Source organism: Neolamprologus brichardi, chromosome 4, assembly GCF_056152115.1.
Source record: "Neolamprologus brichardi isolate AB-2024 chromosome 4, ASM5615211v1, whole genome shotgun sequence".
Classification (NCBI taxonomy): domain Eukaryota; kingdom Metazoa; phylum Chordata; class Actinopteri; order Cichliformes; family Cichlidae; genus Neolamprologus; species Neolamprologus brichardi.
The window spans coordinates 13,968,516-13,988,439 of record NC_142107.1 but is presented as its reverse complement, the minus strand read 5'-3'; the positions used below and the strand labels follow the sequence as shown (position 1 = coordinate 13,988,439).

At 42.2% G+C, this 19,924-nt stretch overlaps 5 protein-coding genes across 6 annotated transcripts; 1 reads left to right on the top strand and 4 right to left on the bottom strand.

The window, feature by feature from the left end:
* Window positions 1–725: 725 nt before the first annotated feature.
* On the bottom strand, window positions 726–1,631 carry cldnk (claudin k). Its single transcript, XM_035907945.2, has one exon. It carries the CDS (start codon window positions 1,615–1,617, stop codon window positions 970–972), a length of 648 nt encoding a protein of 215 aa, XP_035763838.1. The 5' UTR covers window positions 1,618–1,631; the 3' UTR covers window positions 726–969.
* Window positions 1,632–3,336: 1,705 nt separating this feature from the next.
* btr02 (bloodthirsty-related gene family, member 2) lies at window positions 3,337–7,464 on the bottom strand. Of its 2 annotated transcripts, XM_035907943.2 has the most exons (7): window positions 7,291–7,464; window positions 4,999–5,271; window positions 4,827–4,904; window positions 4,478–4,720; window positions 4,253–4,379; window positions 4,131–4,157; window positions 3,337–3,893 (listed from the first exon to the last, which is right to left on the bottom strand). In XM_035907943.2, exons 2-7 carry the CDS (start codon window positions 5,266–5,268, stop codon window positions 3,349–3,351), a joined length of 1,290 nt encoding a protein of 429 aa, XP_035763836.2. In that variant the 5' UTR covers window positions 5,269–5,271; window positions 7,291–7,464; the 3' UTR covers window positions 3,337–3,348. The 2 variants fall into 2 exon arrangements, with proteins under 2 accessions (XP_035763836.2, XP_006791402.2); XM_006791339.3 differs by lacking the exon at window positions 7,291–7,464 and having other exon boundaries at window positions 4,999–5,509.
* Window positions 7,465–7,833: 369 nt separating this feature from the next.
* Window positions 7,834–9,464, bottom strand: LOC118454191 (GTPase IMAP family member 4). The gene is made up of 2 exons (XM_035907934.1): window positions 9,346–9,464; window positions 7,834–8,858 (listed from the first exon to the last, which is right to left on the bottom strand). Exons 1-2 carry the CDS (start codon window positions 9,362–9,364, stop codon window positions 7,834–7,836), a joined length of 1,044 nt encoding a protein of 347 aa, XP_035763827.1. The 5' UTR covers window positions 9,365–9,464.
* Window positions 9,465–12,081: 2,617 nt separating this feature from the next.
* rsad1 (radical S-adenosyl methionine domain containing 1) lies at window positions 12,082–16,844 on the top strand. Its single transcript, XM_006791340.3, has 9 exons — window positions 12,082–12,422; window positions 12,552–12,685; window positions 12,762–12,966; window positions 13,501–13,866; window positions 15,231–15,294; window positions 15,380–15,527; window positions 15,787–15,841; window positions 15,936–16,039; window positions 16,263–16,844. Exons 1-9 carry the CDS (start codon window positions 12,282–12,284, stop codon window positions 16,372–16,374), a joined length of 1,329 nt encoding a protein of 442 aa, XP_006791403.1. The 5' UTR covers window positions 12,082–12,281; the 3' UTR covers window positions 16,375–16,844.
* Window positions 16,845–18,130: 1,286 nt separating this feature from the next.
* rasd2a (RASD family member 2a) lies at window positions 18,131–19,520 on the bottom strand. Its single transcript, XM_035908028.2, has 2 exons — window positions 18,909–19,520; window positions 18,131–18,801 (listed from the first exon to the last, which is right to left on the bottom strand). Exons 1-2 carry the CDS (start codon window positions 19,444–19,446, stop codon window positions 18,284–18,286), a joined length of 1,056 nt encoding a protein of 351 aa, XP_035763921.2. The 5' UTR covers window positions 19,447–19,520; the 3' UTR covers window positions 18,131–18,283.
* Window positions 19,521–19,924: the final 404 nt, after the last annotated feature.

The window sequence follows — 19,924 nt, the reverse complement described above, 5'->3', positions numbered from 1 at the left end:
GTCCTCTTTGTAAGCGTACAGTAAAATACCACAGACTTACAGTATTCACATCATTACTCTACCAGCACTGGTAAAGGCCTACTTAGGTCATGTGTGAGTCACTACCTGGCACTTGGAACACTAGTGGCTATTGTTATTGTGGTGCTGTAATGCTCTATAGAGTGGCATTGTGTTGCTCTGTCTTCTGCTGTCACAGACAGAAAGCAAAGGAACTGATAGATTAATGCATGCCCGCACAACTACGATTATATTTACAGTCACCTACAGTGCAATCAATCAGGTTTAAGAACAAGGATAATATCTCATGAATAAAGATGGTGCTTGGAATTGTACTACATGAACACATGCAAAGACAGATAGTGATTCAGGCTCAATCTGGTTTTTGCTTGTTATCATACAGTTATCTGCTGGAGCAATGTGTGATTTTATTAGAAGAAATAGCAGGATCTTTATGAAGTGAAAAAAGGATCATGTATTTTTCTTTGTTCCTGCCGTATAGAGTAACTCAGATAAGGAAAATGAGATGGAAGACAGGACAACACACACACACTGAAAAATATGGCACCACATGCTAATGCACACACATCTCCATTGTTCTATTGTTCTTCTCCATTCAGCAGAACCCCTCGTAGTGTTTACATAAATGACTCAAAGGGTTTTCCTTGTAAAACAAGTATTTTGAGGAGCTTTAATATATGTAATGGTACAAATGTAAACACACACCATTTTTCCTCCACAGAGGATACAACGTTTATTGTATTTAACGGGCAGACAGAGAAAGAATGTTATTGAAGGGTATCAGGTATGACATAATAAAACAAGTTCAGTTTTCAGCCTCCTGTGACGTTTCTCAAGACAACAAAAGAAAAGTGACACTTAATAAAAAAGAATTACATGAATCAATGTCAAGAGGAGAAAAGACAGGTTTGACATCATTTGGGGTGGATTTGTGGAAGGCCTTCAGACATTTTAGACATAACCTTTGACTTGTGTGGCAGGTGCCCTGCGTGGACTGCTCTCTCCACTGCTGAAAGTGGGAGAGCCTGGGATTCCGGGAGGACTTGATCCCGCATAGAGCAGTGACCCCCCAATTAGAAGCAAGGCTGACGCCCCCCAACCGATGTAAAGGGCAGGGCCGAGCTCACGCTTGTGTGGAGCTGCCACATGTGGATCATAGAAATCCCTGATGATGGAGTGGGCAGTCCAGCAGACGGGCACAAGGTAAAGGAACCCCGCGATGGCAAAAAGGGAGCCAGAAATGCGAGCAATGCGGGCTTTAAGGCTGTTTACGCCGATGCATTTAGTGCACTTGACTCCTAGGACCCCCAGAGCCAGAGCCAGGCCACAGAGCAGGATGGACAACACAGTGAGGCCGCGGGCAGCCTGCATGTCACTGGGCAGAGCCAGCAAGCTATCGTACACCTTACACTGGATCTCACCTGTGCTCTGCACTATGCAATTCATCCAAAGGCCTTCCCAAATGATCTGAGCTGTCACTATGTTGTTACCGATGAAGGCGGTGACCCGCCACAGGGGGATGGCACAAACTATTAACCCACCCACCCAGCCCACGAGGGAAAGGATCAGACCCAGCAACTGCATGCCCGTGGTAGCCATGGCAAAAGACAGATGGACTTGTCTCTGATATATTAGTCTCTGCACAGGCCAACCTTATAGTCCCACAAAGAAATGTGACAGTCTATGTTGCTAGAAATGCCGTGGTCCACTCCGCCGTCTGTGGATGATGACGTCGATGAGGTCAGCTTGGGTTTGACGTGGATTGATATCCTAAAATTAACAAAACATAAAATAGTCACACCAGCCGGGTTATTCTCTTAGTAATCAAACAAGCAGTGCAAGAAAACTCTCAGAGACACACTGGATATTACATCACATGCTGTTGTTATTTACCACAACAACCACTAGCATAACATTAGTAAAGTATGAAAAGACTATTGGAGCATATAGTTATCATAAATATTTGGAATCAGGCTGGGAGGCCTGTTGGATTCCAGTGAGAACCGCAGAGAATAGCTTTCTTTGACACGACTGTGGGTGTCGAGCTACGCCTTGCCGGGTGGTGGATTATCTCAGAAAAACATGAGGAGTCTCGGAACACAAGCAGCTTTCATGAAAGCCTGTAGAGTGGGCCAGGAGAACCTGTGTCTTCTGTTTGTTACAGCTACAATTTTACTAATACTGTTTATACGATCCATTCATAACAAGATCGATACATATGCAGCAGGACATTGAGGACCAATGGGATGCATTTTACTATTTAGTTCAGTTATTTAGTTTGAGTTTTGACTCCAGTAAGTATAATTCTGAAAGATTATTGTGATGTTTGGTGCAGATGACAGTGGATAAACCATATTAAAATAACAGAGGGCCCCGGAATATTCCCAGATCTCATTACTAAAATGTCCATTTCATTCCTAGGAAGTTTTGCAGATAACACAATGGAAGAAAAGCCACTTCCAGTACATACATGTGTTGAAAACTAACAAACTAACAAAGCACATTGCATAAATTTGCTCTTAAGTCATAGTGAAGACATTTCTGACATTTGGAAAATGTTTAAATGTCCAAACAATATTAATGAAATGGTTATTATGAGGAATATTTACCTGAAATAGAGGTCGCTGAACTTTCACGGCTCCTGATCCACAGTTTACGGTTTGCCTGAAGCTCCGTAGGTTTTGTAGTTCAGCTGTGAATGCCTGAAGTTGTGAATGACAGCCCTGAGAATTTAGTTCAGTCAACAGGAAGGCCAGAGAGCAGGGGAGGCTCTCTGTCTCTCAGCTCCAACACCCAGGACAGGACTGGAGATGGGGCTGCCCTGCGAGATGCCAGTGTGTCTGTGTGGCGGTGGGCTGAAGCACGCGCTTCTGTGCACGACTGTGTCGGTGTGTGAATGCGTGAATGTGTTTGAGTGTGTCTCCCAGTGCCTGGTGTACGGGCACAATGCCCTGCTGTTTTACTGTGCCCTCCCCCCCCCGCTTTCCCTGCTTCTCGTCAACCTCTGTCCCAACCCTGCAGCCCCGCGCATCCATCCAACTCAGCAATCCTCTTTTTTCTACTTTCACTCACTTGTTCATTTATGACAGCCATCTATTATTTACTGCCACACTTTTTTCTTTTTTCAGTCTGTTTATGCGTTTCATTGAAGTTTTCAAGTGTACTGACGTAGTCCTTTTGCACCATCTTGTTCAGTAGCCTGCTCTGACAGGGAAAATGTGGCTCATTGTTCAATAGCTTTGTAAATAAATAAACACATTAATCACGCTAGATAAATATTAAGGAGATAACAAGAACCAACAAGTAACTCTTTTTAAACTGGAATGAGGTTTAGATGCTGCAAAAACTTGAGCAGATGACTAGAGAAGCTGCATTTCTGCCTCCATGCATGCGACCAGGACTGAAGAATGGATGGAGCCGATCTGTGAACTTATCCGTGAAGGTCTGAATGTGGACTCCAGAGTCTGCGCAGTAGAAGGACACACGACCTTCGTTGTAATCCAGAAACACTCCAAACTTCTTGGGTCGTTGGTCTAGAGCCAACTGGGTGACAGGAGAGGTGTTTGCAATGTACTGGCCTCCAGCTTTCAGGCTTAAGGTCCAGAAACCATTTGCAGGGCACACTGTGAACTTGCCTTTCCTGTTTACGGACTGTCTGGCAACACCTAGGGTCCATTCTATCTTCTCCCCAACCTCCACTTCCCAGTAGCACCTCCCGCCAACGAAGCTTTCTTTGGCCAGAACATTTCCCACTCTATCAAACCTCTTGGGGTTCTCCGGTACTTCCTGAAGCTTATCCGTGTGCCTCACCTGCTTTCTGTCATCTGAGACCCAAAGGAAAGGGTGGGCTGTTTTAGCACTTAGGTTAACATCCACTAAAAAGAAAAAAGAGCGAAGAAAGGAGAAAAAGAGCAAAAAGTCAAGAATTAGTCAAACAGTGCGTGTTCATTTTCAGCTATTCACAACAGCTGAAAATTCATGCAGTTTAATTTTGAACTCAAAATGAAGCTGAATTATGGTATATTTTTGATATTATCCACAAAAATAATCGTCAATCCCTAATAATTTTTGTAAAGTTGATAAAATGTATTTCTGCACAGCGAGAACCTTACCTGAGTATTTCTCGATTCTCTTAAGTTCTAAAAACGAACAACAGGGGGGGAGAAAAGAATGTCAATGAATTTATCTTTTAAGATTGATATGATGCACGCAAGATTAAAACAGCACCACTCACCAGCTTTGGAGAGTCTGTTGACTTCTAACTTTATTTGTTCCAACACGTCTGACAGTGCTCTTCTGGTGACTCCAATACAAGGATCAGTTTCTATGGTAACCTTGGACCAGTCCTTCATCTCACAGGGCTAAATAGCATTCGCAGTGTTGGAAAGATTTTACAATTATGCTTCAAATCACATCATCATCATCATCATGCATTTGTCAGTAGATGGAGATAACTTACCTTGGCAGGTCGCTTCAAGTCGTCACTCTGATCACCATAGATCTGAGGGTCCGGTTCTTTGGTCTCCTTCCTCAGCTCCTCAATCTCCTGTTCGATCTCTTTGACCAGTGTTTCTACCCTGCTCTCCTCTTCTCTCTGCCTCTCTTCAATTGCAGCAACAACAGCTTTATGGCTCTTCTCCATAGCATTTACAAGGGCAGAGAAGATCTTCTGACTTTCTCGCACCTCTCTGAGGTAAGAGTTCTGATTGGACAGCAACATCATTTAATGATGTACAGATCAAAGTAAAATAAAGAAAAAATATAAATTATGTTATACATGTTTAAGTTTTATAGATATTTCCACTCACCTTTTGTAGCCCGAGAGAGTATTTCAGTCTTTCTATCTTCTGCACCCTTTCCTGAATCATTTGGTTAACATCTATAACCTGTGAATGTGCGAACACTTTGCATCAGCACACAAAAATACACTAGATTTATTAGATTAGATCACCTGTTATTAGATAACAGACAAAAGAGTACCGTTTCCTCATCTGGTGGTTTCTGTGGTCGAGACTTCCTGTAGTTTTCAGATATGTCTGCCAGTATGTGGTTAACACTGAGGTCAGGCTTGTCTGTGAACAGTCTCCTGCAGTGAGGGCAGTATTTCAACTGATGTCGTGTCCAGTATTTGGACAGGCAGGACAAGCAAAAGCTGTGTCCACATGGTATGGTTACGGGACTGGTGAAAATGTCCCTACACAGAAAGCACAAGAAGTGCTTCTCAGGGAGCAAGCAGATAGTAGAGGCCATGATCTGAAAAAGAAATTATGTCAGAAAAAGTAAGAAACAGAGCTTTTTCTGCTGTGCATATCGAAGTCTTTTAAGGGAGTGTTGTGTTTGAATAGTAAAGCAAAGAATAAACCAAAAGTGATACCTAAGAGTAAGTGAGAAGTGCTAACAGAAGTCGTTTGATAAACAAATGCAATGAAATCATCTTGTAAACAGCCATAGTAACTTGAAAATACTATAAAGTACTATAAAGTACTATAAAGTAGATTTGTGTTTTTAACACATAATTGTGTAAATGCTCAATCCTGCATCCAGGATTTTACTTACGCACTATGACAGTACACAAGTATCAAAAGTACTAGTCACTGTTACTCATATTACAAGATGCTTATCATATGTTTTATGAATTTTCAAGTGTATTAGTCATACATTGATTGGCCACTTTGTTAGGTGAGTCCGTTTAATTGCTCGTTAACATAAATATCTAATCTGCCAATCACATAGCAGCAACTCATGCATTTAGGCATGTAGAAATAGTCAGAATGACGTGAAGTTGAAACTGAGCATAAGAATGGGGAAGAACGTAATTTAAATGACATTCAATGTAGCATAGTACTTGGCAGAAAATCACCCTGGGCTACTGGGGTTTTCCTGCACAACCATCTCTAGGCTTTATGGAGAATGGTTTGAAAAAGAGATTGTATCCAGTGAGAGGTCAGACGAGAATGACCAGACTGCTTCAAGGAAGGCAACAATAACTCAAATAACTACTTGTTACAGCCAAAGTATGCAAAAGAGCATCTCCTTGAAGTAGATGGGCTTCAGTAGCAGAAGACCACACCAGGTGCCACTTCTGTAAACCATGAACAGGAAACAGAGGCTACAGTTTGCACAGGATCACCAACATTAGACAATAAAAGACTGGACAAATGGTAAATGGCCTGTATTTGTATAGCGCTTTTACTAGTCCCCCCTAGGGACCCCAAAGCGCCTTACACACCCAGTCATCCACCCATTCACACACTGGTGGAGGCAGCTACAGTTGTAGCCACAGCTGCCCTGGGGCAGACTGACAGAAGTGAGGCTGCTATATCGCACCATCGGCCCTTCTGGCCAACACCAGTAGGCACTAGGTGAAGTGTCTTGCCCAAGGACACAACGACCAAGACTGTCCGAGCCAGGGCTCAAACCGGCAACCTTCTGATTACAAGGCGAACTCCCAACTCTTGAGCCACGATCGCCAAATGACTCTCAGTTTCATTTTGCTGCCATGTTCAGATGTTAGAATCAGAATTGGGAGTAAACAAAAGCATGGATCCACACTTCCTTGCATCAACAGTTCAGGTTGGTGGTGTTGGTGCAATGACCTGTGGGATATTTTCTAATCACACTTCAGACACCTTAGTACCACCACTGCCCAAGATTTTAGACACAGATACTTAAGGTTTGACTTTAAAATCCATGCTTATTAAACAACAGTAAAAATTCAGGATTCAGCTCACATTTCGCGTGAGAGACGGCAGATTTACTCATGGCAGAAATATTTTCACTGGAATTCAGGGCGTCATGTTTTAACATTGTGTTCTCATAAAGAATGGATTACTCTCATTCTACACAGACTAAAGAGGCAGAAACAACTGGACATGATTATACTTTAATGCCCTGCCGTTGAACTTTACCCCGCTATCTCTTTCTATCTCTGCGTGTTTTGATTGCCACCGTCACAGCCAGTGTGAGCAACAGCAGATAGATAACAAACAGAGGCAGCAAAATATGCAGTCAAACTGGTGTTTGCCAAATAGTTTTCTTGTGTCATGAGGAAGCTATGACTCAAAACAAAAATAAACCCACTAAATTCTCAAGATTGTTTTAATGTAATGTGCAATCCTCAGTTCGGACTCCCTTGTACTCACGTAGGAAACAGTTTACGATTATGCAACATGGCCATAAAAGATTGAGAGGACTAACAGGAAATCAGCACACAGGTAACTTTGTGAAAACAGACACATTTGTTAAAAAGTATTAAAGGAAATGTGATCTTACCTTTACTTAGTTGATCTTTTCTGGGTAGGAGCGGTGTCTGTAGGGCTTGTACTTGTTAATTTAGTTAATAATACACAGAAACTTCACTGGTTCACACTGAACAGGTGTACTGAGGTATGTGGATTGTCTAGGAAAGGGGCAGCGCTTTAGACAATGGCGTGCTCAGCTAAGACTCCGCCCTACATGTTATTTGAGCTGCACTTTAACTAATCCACAGCAAGGCACCAGGAAGAGGTGGAGGTTGAATAAAATATAAAGTGTTCACACAAATCTGCTATAAATGTGCTAAAATCACAGCTTCATTTATTTATAATAGGCCTATTTATAGTTTAAACTAGCTGTCACAGTTTGAATTGATGCCACTAGAAACCTTTCAAGTTTTCTGTCGAAATAGTCTCGTACTACACGTATGTTCTTGAGATGAAAGAGGGCTTAAGACGGCTATCTAGTTTGTTATCAAGTAAGTGAAAAGCTACCTAACCAGAAGTTGGATACAAAGAGTAAGTTTTTTATTTTCATCGGGTCATCAGTCAGTTCCCTATGTCATGTACGAGGAGCTGCAAAGAAGCGGTTAATAAAGATTGAGTTGAAGTTCAGTCTGGCAGTCGGGGCCATTCTGTTGTCCATATGCTTTATTGCCACCTGTGCTGTTCCCCCTGCTGATCCACCCACTGCACCACCTATGATCCCATAGAGAACCATCCCTCCTGGGCCCTCTATAGACCCGGCCAGCGCACCCATCACAGCCCCCACAACAAAACCCGTCCCCAGGCCTCTGGCTAGGGACGTCCTGAGCCAGCTGTTGTCGATCTCCGCTTGAGCTCTAATCTCTGCGCCAATATTAGCCGTGTAAGCATCCTTCTGGAAGTACAGCTCCTCTTCCATGTATTGCTTTTCCATCTCAGCCCATGCCTTCTCTATCTCTGCTGCTCGCTGCTTCCTAAGCTTATTCTCCTCCTTCTTTACACAGTCCTCTGCCTTCTGGAAAGTTCTGCTGGAGAAGTAGCCTCCTCCTAACGAGGCAACCATCAGCTCTATCTTCTTCAACAGCTCTCTGTCCTGACTTCGATCTCTCCAGTTCTTGTTGAAAAGGTGAAAGCGTCCACTGTACTTCTCGATGAGTTCTCGCAGATGCCAATCTGTCTTCTCCACCCTATCTTCCAAGGCAGCTCTATTCTGATTTCCTTCATAGGCCAGGAGGACCATGGCGTGTCTCAGACAGTGTCTTCCAAAGCGTTCCCTCATCAGTCTGGAGGTTCTCACATCATTGGGGGAGATTTTCTCCATGTCAAAGGCAACAAGAAAGGCATGGGGACCAGGTATACATAAGCACTTGGACTTCCTTATCTCCATCTTCCTCTTAGCTTTAGATATATCCTTATCATAGATGTTTGGTCCATTGATCACTGCCACTCGTCTACCAGCCAGCTCACCGTTGTTCTTTATGCTGCCAGAAAGGCTGGTGACATCCTTAGAAAACACCTGTCTCCCAAGTATGGAATTGGTTAGTAGGAACTGAGAAGGTCCACTGCTACCAACCACCATGAGCCTTAATTCTATGGCACCACCTTTAAAAATTTTAAAAAACAGAAATTCAATTGGGATCAGATTGATAAAGATTTTTTTTTTAAGTGTGTAACAAACTCAGAAAACAATAAAAAATGTCAAAAGAAGCTAAAATATCAGCAATTAACATCATTAACACCATATTGTTTGTGTTTGGCTTATTTTATACTTTTTCTGATATCAATGCAATGCAAAGCATGTTTGAAAAGGGCTGTGTGTGTGCATGCGTCTGGTTCATCCTACTTTCTGAACATAACTTATGGTACATGTGTGCAGTAAAATCTAACAGTAAGTAGGGTAGTTTGATTTTTATTGTTAAAGTTAAACCCAAGGTTCAACTCCTCCTTCTCCACCTATAGTTATTTTCCCACAGTCCCTGCCTGACATGCAACTTGAGAATATTCCCCTTTGTGCCTTTGTGCCTAGAGCAAAGAGAAACCACATCAAATCCTTTCTTTGTCATGTTTGCATGGTTATTGGAAAGCCTACCTTTCTTCCTTGTATCCATTTGGCAGCTTCACATCACAGATTCAGTAGTTTGTTTGTTTTTTTTAATTTGGAAATGATTAAAACCTTTCCTTGAACCGACTTCACACATTTGAGTTCGGTGAAAACATATTCCTGTGTGTTTCTCATCTCTCCCTCTGTCTGCCTCACTGTATCTGCTGATTAGATAACTGGTCACTAGATTTTACATTAAGTGGAAAATGACCTCAGGGCTGGAAGCTAGCAGTGAACATATTCACATTCATTGACATTAATATCAATCTATGTGTATTTAAAGCTTTAGATTTATTACTGATTGCATGTATGAACACTGTCTTATTTTGGAAATTATATTGCAGTAAATGAGAGCAGGTATACATGCATGCTTTCTTTGTTTTGATTTGAATTATTGAGTGAGGATCAGACTCATCTGATGATGAGTAGCACCGACATGGATCCATGATTGCAGTTATGTCAGAATGATGAAGACATTTACTGCCTATAATCCTGATTTATATTTTTAATCTTTAGTTAAAAAATAATCCGTTTTTAAAGCAGCTGTTCTAGGCTGTGTTACTGTCTGTGTGCTAGGCTTCGGAAAAATCAATATCTCATTAGTTAGTTTCATCGTGTGTTAGTGGGACACACATTTACTTTCCAAATATAGACTTGTGTCTTTATTTAATGTATCAGCTATGCTCATAAGAATTCCCACATAATCTACCAGTGGATCAGCCCAACCATACCCTTGAAAGTCTCTAGGTTGTCTTGACTATGGTTACATGTGTTAGTCCACTGAGTTGGTGCCAGATATTTGTATTATTCAATTCAATTATATACATTGCCAAATCACAACAACTCTAGCTTTAAAGCGCTTTATATTGTAAGGTAAAGACCACACAATAATACAGAGAAAACAGAGGAAAACCCCAGCAATCATATGAACCCATGAGCAATGGCTTTGGTGACAGGAGAGGAAAAACTTCATTTTAGGAAGAATAAACCTCCAGCAGAACCAGGCTCAGGGAGGTACAGCTATCTGTCGCAACCAGTTGGGAGTGAGGGTAGGAAGACAGCATAAAGACACGCTGTGGAAGAGAACCAGATATTAATAATGACTCATGATTAAATGCTGAGTGATGTATAAACACTTAAAAAGGTAAATTAAGAAGAAACACTGAAAGTGCATTGTGGGAATCCCCAAGCAGCCTTCCCACAAAGGGAGGGTTTACATTAGGACTGAGGGTTATCTGATCCAGCCCTAACTATAAACTTTAAGCCTTAAAAAAAGTTTTAAGCCTAATCTTAAAAGTAGAGAGTGTGCCTGTCTCCCAATGTCTCAGAGCAGAGTGCCTGTAGAGGAGATAGAGTACTGTGAGGTTTTTAAGATAAAGTGGGGGCTGAGTATTCAAGACCTTGTATGTTAGGATCAGAATTGTAAATTCAATTCTGGATTTAGCAGAGAGCCAATGAAGACAAGCTGTCTCTTTCTGGACCCTGTCAGTACTCTTGCTACAGCATTTTGGATCAGCTGAAGCCTTTTCAGAGAGTTTTAGGACATCTTGATAATGCTGAATGACAGTAGTTCAGCCTAGAAGTAATAACAAGCAGTTGAACAGGTGCACCCAACAAAAATTACTTGTGATTCATAGGCTCCTAAATAAGCTGTGTCATTTTCAATATAAGGCCCATATAAATCAGATTTTAATCAGAAAAAGCTTAAACTCAACCTCTAAATCATAGAATACTAACAATACTATTCACCTTCCAGCATGTTGTCAAATTTGAACCATTTTAAACTTTGACAACAGCAAAAATACCCTACGTGTTATAAATATTTAATACTGTTTGATTCTTTTGCAAATTGTATATATAGTGAGGCTATTCGGGGTCAAATTTGACCTGTATCTATCCAAATGTATTTCAGATTCACTACCATTAGTAAAATCAAGGAAAACTGTACATTTTAGGGAATCTTGAAACTGCAAAACTGTGTGTGCCTTGTCTGTTATGGGATAGTGGTGACAGAGTTCAAGGGCCACATTTGACCAGGTTAGTGCAAAGACAGAATAGGAGTTATAATATATAACCCTACATGACAAGCAGAGGTCAAAGAGTGCCTTGATGCCAATGATTACCAATTTCACTTCACAGAGAGAGGGTTCCTGGTTCAATCCCAGCTAGGACCATTCAGTATGGAGTTTAAAGGCACTTTGAGTGGTTAGTAAGAGTGGAAAAATGCTGTATAAATATGAGTGTATTACAGTTAGACCTGAAATGTCAAAAAATAATAATAAAAGAAAAACAAAGAAATAATTCATTTTGATAGTCTCATAGTTACATAACACATGTGCAAGTCCCACACAAGCAAGGATTTCATTAATGTTGCGATAATAATGATAACTGCAGATGGTACTTACAGAGATTTGTTATGACATAACATTGATCGTAGTGTTTAATGGTTGTAAAGGTCATACATGGTTATATAATAAATCCCAATAGTTCAAGGAGTTTCTTTCCATTTCTACCTTAGCGTTAGAATATATTTAAATCCTTACCGCTGCAACGTTTTCATGTTTTGGGTAAAACTGGAGACGATGTTGTGTGAAAATACATATTTTTCACCAAAAGCAAATGTTGCAAACCTAAAAACCTGGCTGACCCTCTTGTGCTTTGGGTATTTCTTACTGTGGTAAAACAGCGCCCCGCTGTGGCCAAACTGGGAACATGAAGAGGAAATCGCTCCATGTATTTCCGGTTGGAGCGACTTGACGGCACCTTCAAATAGCGTAAATACAAAGTGACTTTACGCTATTTTGTAACTACTTTGTTGTCACAGAAACGCGTACCGTTTGAGTGATGAAGCCGGGTAGTGAGGTAACCTCTGGTTCGGGTCGGAGAATGTAATCTCCCGTGGAGAAACAAACGCTGTCTCTAAAATGATGAGACGCACTTTAAATGCGGTCAGTCGTGTCCTCCCTCCCCGACTGAGGCACTTCTCGGGCGGAGAAGTAACCGAAGATGTGTCTGAATGTGCGGCATCTCCACAAATCACAGAGCGCGCGTCTCTTTATGTGCACGTGAGCTATAGCTTCTTTTTTTCTTTTTCTGAGAACATCACGCGCACATGTATCCGTAACTGCATGTTGACTCACCTGATTTAAACATAAGTGGGCTGTGTCATGACTATAAGGTTCTTCCTCCCCCAGTGGCCTTACTGTCTCAGGAGGTGCTCCTACTGCAATTTCAATAAGTACATATCCAAAGAGAACAATTCCCACGTCATGACTAAGTGCCTTCAGAGGGAGATTGAGACACTGCTGCGACTCAGTCAAGTATCCTGGTATGTGCATTTATTAAACCTGACAATCAGTAACTGTAACCTGCAGCTGAGATCACACTCTGGTTTTCATTTGTAGCATCACCTCCGTGTTCTTTGGTGGTGGGACTCCAAGCCTGGCCCACCCCTCCATCTTTGCTGCGATCCTCGAGACTGTTTCCAGGCAGGTGAATCTCTCAGATGAGGCCGAGGTCACCCTCGAAGTCAACCCCACTCCTGCGGGAAAGTCCAGGTTAGAGGACTACTGCCGTGCCGGGGTGAACCGATTTTCCATCGGGGTCCAGGTGAGCGTAATCCTCGGGTGCTCATGAAAGCCCATGGAAAAGCAGGGCCTTCCAGCTGTTTTACTCAAAGCATTTAGTGGTTGGTTACAACTTTACACTCCAGGCCAATCATTGTGTTCATGTTTTTTTTGAAAATCCCCTCTTCTGTGTGATGACATTTACTCAAAACACACTTTTTGAAGTTTAGTTTTGTCAGGTCCAAATCACACATCTAAGGTACCAGTGCTTGTTTCTTTTGCTCTGCATCATAGACATTAAATTGCATGCAATGAAAATTGCAATTTGGATTTTATATTGTAGATTTCAGTTGGAACAGAGCTTAAATGTGTTTTCAGAGGTTAATCTTTCCATCTGTTTATCTCCTGACTCGATAATATTGGAAAAATAACACAATTCAAAAATGTTGACCCACTTATATGTACTATGAGGTGATGTAACTCTGAAAATTGCATTAATAATTTGATTCTGAAGGGGTAAGGTGAGAGCTTTTTTTCATTTTATGGAACAACACTGATCAAACGTTTTTATCTTCAGTCTTTGCAGAATGAGGACTTGAAAAGTCTGGGAAGAGACCACGACTCCCACGAGGCTTTGCAGACTATCGAAGAGGCCAGGAGGCTGTGCCCTGGTCGGGTGTCGGTGGATGTCATGTTCGGACGTCCCAAACAAACTGTTGAATCCTGGGAAATAGAGTTGTCTGAGCTGCTGAGGGTGTGTGACGATCACGTGTCTCTGTACCAGCTGACCCTGGAGCGAGGCACTCAGCTTTTTAAACAGGTTGAGTGCGGTGCAGTGACGATGCCCTCCGAGGATGTGACAGCAGACATGTACCAGCGCGCCAGGAAGACTCTGCACCAGCATGGCTTTCAACAGTACGAGGTGTCGAATTTTGCAAGACATGTAAGTCTTTGCTGTAACAAGAACGTTCTCCTTTCTGTACTTTAACGCTTCAACTTATGATGCATCCGTTTTATACGCAAAAATTATATGTTACATCGAAGGAAGGTTCGGAGAATAAAAAGAGAAAATAAATAAAAGAAAAACACTTCCTTGGTACACTTGTTTAAATGCTTATTAACACAAATACCTAGCCAGCCAATCAAGTGGCAGCAACTCATTGCATTTAGGCATGTAGACACGGTCAAGACGACCTGCTGAAATTCAAACTGAGCGTCAGAATTACGAGAAGAGCGCTGATTTCAGTGACTCACAATGTGGCATTGTTATTTGTGCCAGACAGGCTGGTCTGAGTATTTCAGAAACTGCCGATCTGCTGCGAGTTTCCCACACAACCATCTCTAGGATTTACTGAGAATGGCCTGAAAAAGTGAAAGTACCACTCTGCAACACTTCCTTGGTAGAAAATGGCTTGTTAATGTTAAGAGGTCAGAAGAGAATGACCAGGTTGACTTGAAGGCAACAGTAACTCAGATAACCACTCGTTACAGCCAAGGTTTGCAGAAGAGCATCTCTGACTGCACACCACACCAAATCTTAAAGAAGCATGCCAGATACCATACTGTTAGCTAACAACTGGAAACTGAAGCTACAATTCACACGGTCTCACCACAATTGGATAATAGAAGATTGAAATATGTTGCCAGATCTGATGATTCTCAATTTCTGCTGCAACTTTCGGATGGTAGGGTCAGAAATTGACATAAACATGAAAGCATGGATCCATCCTGCCTTGTAGCAACAGTTCAGGTTGTTGGTGGTTTTATAATGGTGTAAGAGGATGTTTGTATCGACTGAGGATTGTTTAAACGCCACAGTCTATGTGAGTGTTGTCACTGATTATGTCCATCGCTTTACGACCAGTGTCGTCATCTTCTGATGGCTGCTTTCAGAATAACATGCCATATCACAAAGCTCAAGTCATCTCAATCTGACTGATAGTGGCTTCACTGTTTACAGTTCATGCAAAAAAAAAAAAGTCTTCCTTCACTCTTAATTGTAAAAAAACAAAATACGTACAACAAACTACATGTTCAGTCCTCTGTTTTATAGGCATCCATATTTTTCTCGTATAATTTAGAGTCATCAGATGTTTTCGAGGTTATTGAGCGAGATTTAAATGTCCAGTTCTATCGAAAACCAAAGATTTATATTGTTTTTCCCCAGCAGAGTCTACTAAGTTGTATTTTTAAGCTTCTTTTTAACTTCGTGTTTGGTTTTCTGTCTTCATTAAATCTCCATAATATGACAGTTTTACTATTCTCCCTCATAAACACTCAGTGAATGTTTTTCTCTGTGTAATGTAGAACTCAGTGAGTCATCACAATATCAGCTACTGGAAAGGAAACCAATACATTGGTGTCGGCCCAGGTAATACTTTGATCTAAAGCACTAAATCACTCCGGTTATGCTCCTGTTGGAAACGGTGCTTTTTATATTGTTGTCTCTGACACAGGAGCACACGGGCGGTTTGTTCCTCTGGGGGAGGGAGGTGTTGTTCGAGAGGCCCGGACCCAGACTCTGGAGCCTGACGTGTGGATCCGTGAAGTGCGGCAGAGGGGACACGGGACGCGGAGGCGGCTTCAGCTTGGCCATCTTGAATTGTACGCTGTTGCACTTCCAGGCAGAGACAGATGCCCAGAAATGCTCTGAACATGTGAAATGTAGCAGTGAAGTCTGAGACAGTCCACAGTGTAATTTATCACACTGAGCGTTGAGGCCGTGGCACATGTGCTTGTTCTCTCAAACATTCTGTCCTCGTGAGATGCTATTATGAGACTTGTATTCAGGCCTTTTACTCTTTCTGTTCTGTCCTTGCTATTCTGTATTCAGTTTAAGTTATGAAAGATATTTGCTTGGCAGATTGGAGGAGGTGTTGGTGATGGGAATGAGAATGACTGAGGGCATTAATCATAAGGTAAAGCACACAAAATCAATCTTTCATTGTATTTTCGGTCACGGCAGATAATGTTCAGTTCGCAGAGACTTTTTTTTTTTAATTATGTTAACAGCACTGGGAGATGTTCAGCCCACAAACTGGCCTTGATGAAGTTTTTGGTGAATCCATTGTCGTCCAAGAGTTGCTACAGAGCGGACAGCTGATTCTCGATGACAGGTGACTTATGATGTTTAATTTTCTCTTTAAATTTCCTTACCTGTGCGGAAGCCAACCTAACAATTGGTTTTATTATTTGATAATATTTCCCTTATTATATAATGGTTTGGTGCATGAGGTGACAGAAAATAAGGGGAATAGTCTGTTCTGATTTCCCCAGCACACGGTATTTAAAATGTCTCTACAGCTTGAAGGTTAAATCATTTGTGTCTTTCCTTGTCAGGGGTCTGAGGTGCTCCTGGGAAGGACTGGCCTTACTGGACAGCATCCTTCCAGCTCTCCTGGTGGAGCTGGAAAGACAAATTTCCCCCAAAGCCTCACGGGGACCACTCTGAGTCTGCTGGCAGACAAACAAAGAACACCTCCAACCTTCAATGACACAAATGTTTATAAAGCAGATAAGCTCGTGGCTGTCAAAACATACAAAAACCAACAGTTTTGTTTGGTACACCTTTTAAACGTGTTAGTGAAGGCTCTTCATCATTTTCCAGACCATTGCAAACGTGACTTTATCTTTAATGACTGCGGCCCAGCAGCGATCGAGCATATTGTGTTATGTCCGTGTTGCCTCTCCCACCGGTTAGAACGAGTCTTGGATTTAAGTCTCCAGATGCTTTCATGCAGTCATTACTACAACGGATACACTTTGCACTAAAGCTTTAATTGCTGCTGTTGCTGTCGTTTAATCATAATTATACCTCTGACAATAAACAGGAAATTGTTTTGGATTGATGTCATGGTCTTTTCAGCAAATGTACACGGTGAGCGGGAAGTTTTAGAGGGTGAACAAATTATATTATACCAAGAAAAGCCTCCGAGTAAGCAATCATTTTGTTCTCTGACTTTATTGATATCACTGCAGGTGCTGCATGTCTTTTCAAATCTCTGGAAATCATACCAGATGGATGAACATTAATTTCCTGGTGAGTAAAGGGATATCTAGATATCTATAGCTTTAAACTGATCCCAGCTCACTTCTAAGTCTCTAAATTTCGTAATCACTGTCGAGTTTGCCTAAAAAGAGCTTTGAAATGTGGTACTCCTGGAGAGAAGTGAGACATTTGTGTTGTGCATACAATAAAACTCCCCCTCATGAGAGAATAAATAATAAATATTTAGTCCATTTAAAAGGATTGAGTCTTATCTCAAGGAACTTTACTGTCATGAGACATATTCAGACATTATTATTTTTCCATGAACTAGGTCTGGAAATACAGATCTTTATGATTCAACTGTGTATTGAAAACCCAGGTAGTGCCCTGTCACTTAAAAAGTACACGCGGGTACATCTGCACCTTTTAAACCTTGTTTGTAGATTGAAATCTGGTGACCATGGAGGCATGTTGAGCACCAGTTTCAGGTGATTTAAGCCTTAGCAGCCATTAGAAGATGGGTTCACTGTGGTCAGAGTTACTTAAATCCCCTTTCTTTCCCATTCTGATGCTCATTTGTAAATGTACCAGACAAATTTGTCAGGAGCTTGTATTTTTATTTCATCGTAATTTTTAGTTTAGTTTTCTAAAGTGGGTTTTATTGATCCACTTCAGTTTTATTATTTAGATAGGTTTATTTTAAGCAAATATACTGAACTTCTTGTCAGTGTCAGTAATATTAAATGCCGAGTTGAATAATCATTGTGCTCTCTCCATGGTGCTGATCTCACTCCGTCTCTCTCCTTTCGCCCACCTTCCCCTCTTTAATAAATCATGCGCTATCACTCATTGTTTCCTCCAACTGCCATGGTGACACACAAGCGCGTACACCACCGCGGCTGATTAATAGGCATTGTAGCACCTCTGTACTTTAAGCCATTCACTAAGCCGTGGGCGTTCTAAACAAACCGTGCAAAAACTCTCGAGACTGACAACAGATACTGGAAGATGTTGAAGGTCTGCGTTTGAATCATCCACCCATGGCTCTGAACTCCCTCCCACACGCGAGGTTTTTACATCATCACTCGAAGAGAATTGACTGCTTACGTCAGTGTGCGTAATCTGGCCGTGCCCGTCTCTTTGTGAAGAGATTCTTAAATGTTTTGTAACAAACGGAATGATGGAAAGCAAGGACACAAAACACTCAAGATAGTTGGAAATATTCAGCTTTTATTACAGGGTTATAGAACAGGTATATACAAAAAACACGATAAGAATGCACTGGTCCAGCCAGGTGCTACAGAGTATAACTCTTTACGTATACCATATTGCAGCGTACTACTACAATTTGTTTGTCGAGAAGTCTCACAATTCATTGAATCTGACACTTCTCGGGTTTGTTGTGTTTGGTGCTTGATCCAAGCACGAGTTGCAGGTCGCTGTTGAAGCTCGGGCGGCGCGCCAGAGGGTCCACTGCGGCACAGGGCGCAGAGAGTACCCGCGTACGGCTACCCCTCCTGCCTCGCTGGCCGACGTACAGCGACCGATAGGTGAGGATGGGTATGACCTGATGTCGCGATGGACTGGTCTCGTGAGGTAGTCCACCAAGAGAGGCAAGGGCTCTGAACATCGCGTCCAGCCCGGTGCCGGTTTTAGCAGAGGTTTCGAAGAATGGGATATCTTCGCCGAGGATTTTCCCCACGTCTGGCCGTCTCACGACTCTCTCTGAGTCTAAGTCCCCTTTATTGCCGCATACAATGACCGGCACTCTCATTGGCTGTTTTAATTTCAGCAGCTTTGCCTTAGCAGCTTTGATTTCGCTGAGCAGCTCACAGGCTTCACTCAGAGATTCTCTGTCATCCAAACTGAAGACGAGCAGAAAAATGTCACCTGGAGAGACAAAGAACATCAGATGTAAATTAAGGTAGCATTCATTTTCAAAATATAAAAAAACAACATCCCTTAAAAACAGATTTAATACAGCACTGATTCCTAACCTGTCAGGATGGATAGTCTGCGTTTGGCAGGGAAGTCCCTCTCACTTGCCGCATCCAGAAGATCGACCTGGTATGCCTCTCCTCCTATGTGGAACAGCTTTCTGTGGAAGTCTTCGATCGTGGGCTCATAGCTCTCCTCAAAGTCTTTCCCCATGAACCGCCTGAGAATGTTTGTTTTACCCACTCTGGGCGCACCAAGCACAACTATTCTATGACAATTTCTGGGCTTGCTCAAACGCAACTCCAGCAGGTCCACGGACCTCTTCGGGAGTCGATCAGCCGACACTTGCCGATTGCCAGAACTTGAGGATCTACTCTCAACTATCCTCGTATCCTGCTGTCTCCAGCACCCCTTAACCTTTTTGACGAGCCCCATGCCTGTCGCTATGTTTGAGACTTTGGGGTGCTGGAGCACTGGACCGAGTGAGGTGCTCTGAAGATCTGGATGCGTAATGCTTGATTGTAGATGCCCGGTGAGAGAGTTCAACATTTCGAGAATGCCATCAACGGGAAGATAAAACTTCTCAGTTGCGTTCATCTCTTGTGCTCTTTCAAGAGTCTCCAGTCACCGAGAGGCAATCACAACCTCACCAACCCAGTTGCTTTCCCATGTGTCCAGCGAAACAGAGCCGAGTGTCATCTCTTATACACCCACAGTTTCTGCGTCAGCAGGCTCATTCAAAATACATTCCTTTTATAGAAGCACGGAGCCCCCCGCGGCCCCCGCTTGTGAAAAATATCCATTTGGAGGAAGACAAACGTGCTAGATTGGTCTAGAAATAGACTTTTTCAGTTGGTGCATTGCAGCTTTCTGAAAGTTATCCGGATTGTTTTAAATTACGATCTTACTTTGTTCTGGTGGGGGGGCACGAAACACTCTGATCTGTTCTGGCACGCTTCTATTTTTAGCACTTGACCTGCAGGTGCTTCCTATCTAATTCTGGGTAAATGTTTGGTAGACAGAGTACAGATAATTGCCCATATCATGGACATTGGAGGTGTGACGTGCGAGCGCA

Excerpts from the sequence above, each read along its gene's own strand:
- cldnk (XM_035907945.2), bottom strand. The coding sequence starts at position 1,617 with ATGGCTACCACGGGCATGCAGTTGCTGGGTCTGATCCTTTCCCTCGTG.
- btr02 (XM_035907943.2), bottom strand. The coding sequence starts at position 5,268 with ATGGCCTCTACTATCTGCTTGCTCCCTGAGAAGCACTTCTTGTGCTTT. Across the intron at positions 4,721-4,826 it reads ACTCTCTCGGGCTACAAAAG|AACTCTTACCTCAGAGAGGT; the intron begins GTGAGTGGAAAT and ends CTGTCCAATCAG. Across the intron at positions 4,158-4,252 it reads CAACAGACTCTCCAAAGCTG|AACTTAAGAGAATCGAGAAA; the intron begins GTGAGTGGTGCT and ends GTTCGTTTTTAG.
- rsad1 (XM_006791340.3), top strand. The coding sequence starts at position 12,282 with ATGATGAGACGCACTTTAAATGCGGTCAGTCGTGTCCTCCCTCCCCGA. Across the intron at positions 13,867-15,230 it reads TGTCGAATTTTGCAAGACAT|AACTCAGTGAGTCATCACAA; the intron begins GTAAGTCTTTGC and ends TGTGTAATGTAG. Across the intron at positions 16,040-16,262 it reads CAGCTGATTCTCGATGACAG|GGGTCTGAGGTGCTCCTGGG; the intron begins GTGACTTATGAT and ends TTTCCTTGTCAG.
- rasd2a (XM_035908028.2), bottom strand. The coding sequence starts at position 19,446 with ATGAACGCAACTGAGAAGTTTTATCTTCCCGTTGATGGCATTCTCGAA. Across the intron at positions 18,802-18,908 it reads CAGACTATCCATCCTGACAG|GTGACATTTTTCTGCTCGTC; the intron begins GTTAGGAATCAG and ends TTGTCTCTCCAG.